This window comes from Limulus polyphemus, unplaced genomic scaffold, assembly GCF_000517525.1.
Source record: "Limulus polyphemus unplaced genomic scaffold, Limulus_polyphemus-2.1.2 Scaffold391, whole genome shotgun sequence".
Taxonomy (NCBI): domain Eukaryota; kingdom Metazoa; phylum Arthropoda; class Merostomata; order Xiphosura; family Limulidae; genus Limulus; species Limulus polyphemus.
In genome coordinates this window covers 110553-113260 of record NW_013666001.1, presented here as the reverse complement: position 1 = coordinate 113260, position 2708 = coordinate 110553, and the positions used below count along the sequence as shown (strand labels likewise).

The 2708-nt window shown below is 30.4% G+C and overlaps 1 protein-coding gene across 2 annotated transcripts in view; it reads right to left on the bottom strand.

The window, feature by feature from the left end:
- LOC106457915 (RNA-binding protein 39-like) overlaps positions 1–2708 on the bottom strand; it is a 74320-nt gene that overhangs the window by 22469 nt on the left and 49143 nt on the right. For both annotated transcript variants that reach the window (XM_013917362.2, XM_022383993.1), the window contains exon 8: positions 1197–1394. In XM_013917362.2, coding sequence (XP_013772816.1) covers positions 1197–1394 — 198 coding nt within the window. The remainder of the gene's footprint in view (positions 1–1196; positions 1395–2708) is intronic.

The window sequence follows — 2708 nt, the reverse complement described above, 5'->3', positions numbered from 1 at the left end:
TTCGTTTATCCTAAATAGCTCTAAGTTCGTAACATTATACATCTATTTATATCTAAATTTTATTGTTTTATTGCCCTTTTTTAACCATTTGAACAGTATCTAACTGTTATCACCACCATTATAATAATAAATAAAGAATAAATATGAAAAACAAGAAATAAAGTACTTACCCAATCTTCTTTTTTCTTGCCCTCAACTGTTGAGGACAGTTAAACCTGATTTTCTTTAGTAATTATAGTAAAGCACTTAACAATTTTTATTTAATTAGATAATGCAAAGAAGAATATAGACTAATAACATGCAAAAAGTGGACAAATTCACTTACCTCTCAAAATTTTCCTGGCTTTCTCACTATGCAACAAAAGCTGTTAAAATTCATCCAAGCTAGTCCTTAACTTTCCCACGGGAATGATGTTGCTACTCTGAGTGAAACTGACGATTATCTGTTCAGAACACAACGTTATACAACATGTCTTTTGATAGATGAAAACTCTGACTTTCTATTGGTTATAGGTAATATATAATGAAACGTAAGAGAGAACAATCAACGAATTGTAAAAGAGAGGATGTCACAGGTGGGTGTGGCATGAGGGGTCCGATTTACTATTTGATAGCTATGTAACCAAACAAAATTGAAGGCTTTAAAAATTATGGTTTGTTTGAGCAATAATGATTTTACATTTAATTTTCAAGGGGTGAAGGATAAAATAGGGATGATGACATGCTAAGACAAAATGTGTCAAGTGGGTCACACTAGTGGAAATTCAGGATTTATTTATATATTTCCTTGTAGAATTAAGAACTTAAAACTTGTTTACTATCAACATATGTATTATTAGCTAATATTTTATGCTATTCTAATTAGTATAACATAAACAAAAAGTATTTTAGTAAAATTTTGAATGTAAGACACTAAAATCTTCTGTCATATGCAGTAAAGGGTACCTGGGGAGACAGGGTTAAAATGTTATTAATTAACTATGTTTAGATGTCAAGTTTATTTGTATACAATGATAATAAAGTAGCTTAATTTTGAATATAATTCTTTAGAAAGTCATGACATGCCCACTTTGACCTACCTGAAATGTGATGGTTAAGCTTTTATCGAAAAAAACAATTAATGTATATATTACAGAAAATCAGTCTTATTTCTAATTCCTTAAAAAATGAAACCTTAATTTGAAAATAAATCTTACCTTTCCAAAAGGCTCAAAAATGCCTTTCAACATATCTTCAGTTATGTTAAAATGTAGAGACCCTACATACAGCCTCATAGGTCCATTACCACCTTTTTGTAGGTTACTGGCAAGTGCTGCTTGCCTATTTTTTTCAGCTTGAGAAGGTTGCACATTTACTGGGATACCAAGCAGCTTCTGACCATTCAGTCCAACAGCCTGATAAAAAAGCAATAAAAGCTGCAAATGAGTCAGTAATCCATTATGTTTTTAAGACTTTTAGAGTTGTTTACAAGTTGAAGAAATGAGAACAGTAGATCAATATCTCTTAAACATTTGTTTTAATAGAAAAAAAGAAAGAAAACAAACATTTATCAGGCAAGTGGCAGCACTGTCTGTGTAGAAATGGCTCAGATTGTTCATCAAAATAGTATTTTAAATATCTCCTCAATAAGTCATCAGAACTTTACAATACTATACAGTTGAATAAATAGAGTTGTTTAAACATTTGTTTAACAACAAGTAAAAGCTTGGAATGGTCTATTCTTTGTGAGCCAGACTAATTTCGGAGAATTCCACTCCTCATCAGTAACCCTGGACACTACCACCACCAAGTAGAAATGGTACAAGTTCTTCAAATACCTATAGAATCATAGGTTTCATTTTTGTGAGTGTAAAACATTTAAATACACCAGTTTGAATACTATACAGTGTTTTCTTTTATAACAATATCTGTCTTATGATTGAGTCACAAGTTTTGGGAATGTCTATAAATATCATAGTAAAAGGTTTAAATTTCTTGTTCTTCTTTCTTCTGATTCTTTTTCATTACATGATAACTCAAAAACTAAAACAATGGTGTCAATTAATTTCATTGAGGTGACATGGTTTCAAACAGAGGATCCACTTTTAAAAGTATTGTAAACTGGTAGTAATTAAAAAGAAAAAACATAATTCCAGTGTAAATAGTGTCATCATTACCCCTTTGAAGATAACTTTCTTACAGAAATTTGGTGTTCCTTTAATCCTTTCGAGACGGGTCACAGGTGAAAGTCCATGTCATCTCGTTTGTTGCCTCGCATTCAAAATTTTATTGAACTACTATTTCTTGAACTTATGTAAATAAGTTTGGTATCAAACTGTAGATTATAATTCAAATTTTAGTACTACACATTATTCAATTTCTTAATTTAAAAGCAAATGTTAAAAAAAAACAGATAAACATTGATTTTTTTGTGTCACATGGTATGTTGAATGCAGCACTGGTTCAAATTAGATGTTTGTAAAGTTTAAATACTAAGTCTATAGTTTCAAACAAATTAGAAACTCAAATTACTGATATTGACAAGCTAGAATATAAAATAAGAGCCTTTTATCTTTTCAATTTGCTAAGATATTGCTCATGTAATAAATCAAACACAGTGGCACCCGACCCACCTCTTTGCATTTTTGGAAATGCTCCCTTATATACACTTACTTCTGTATACGACATGAATAACCAATCAAAAGCTCAGAATGTCTACTAGTGGCTTT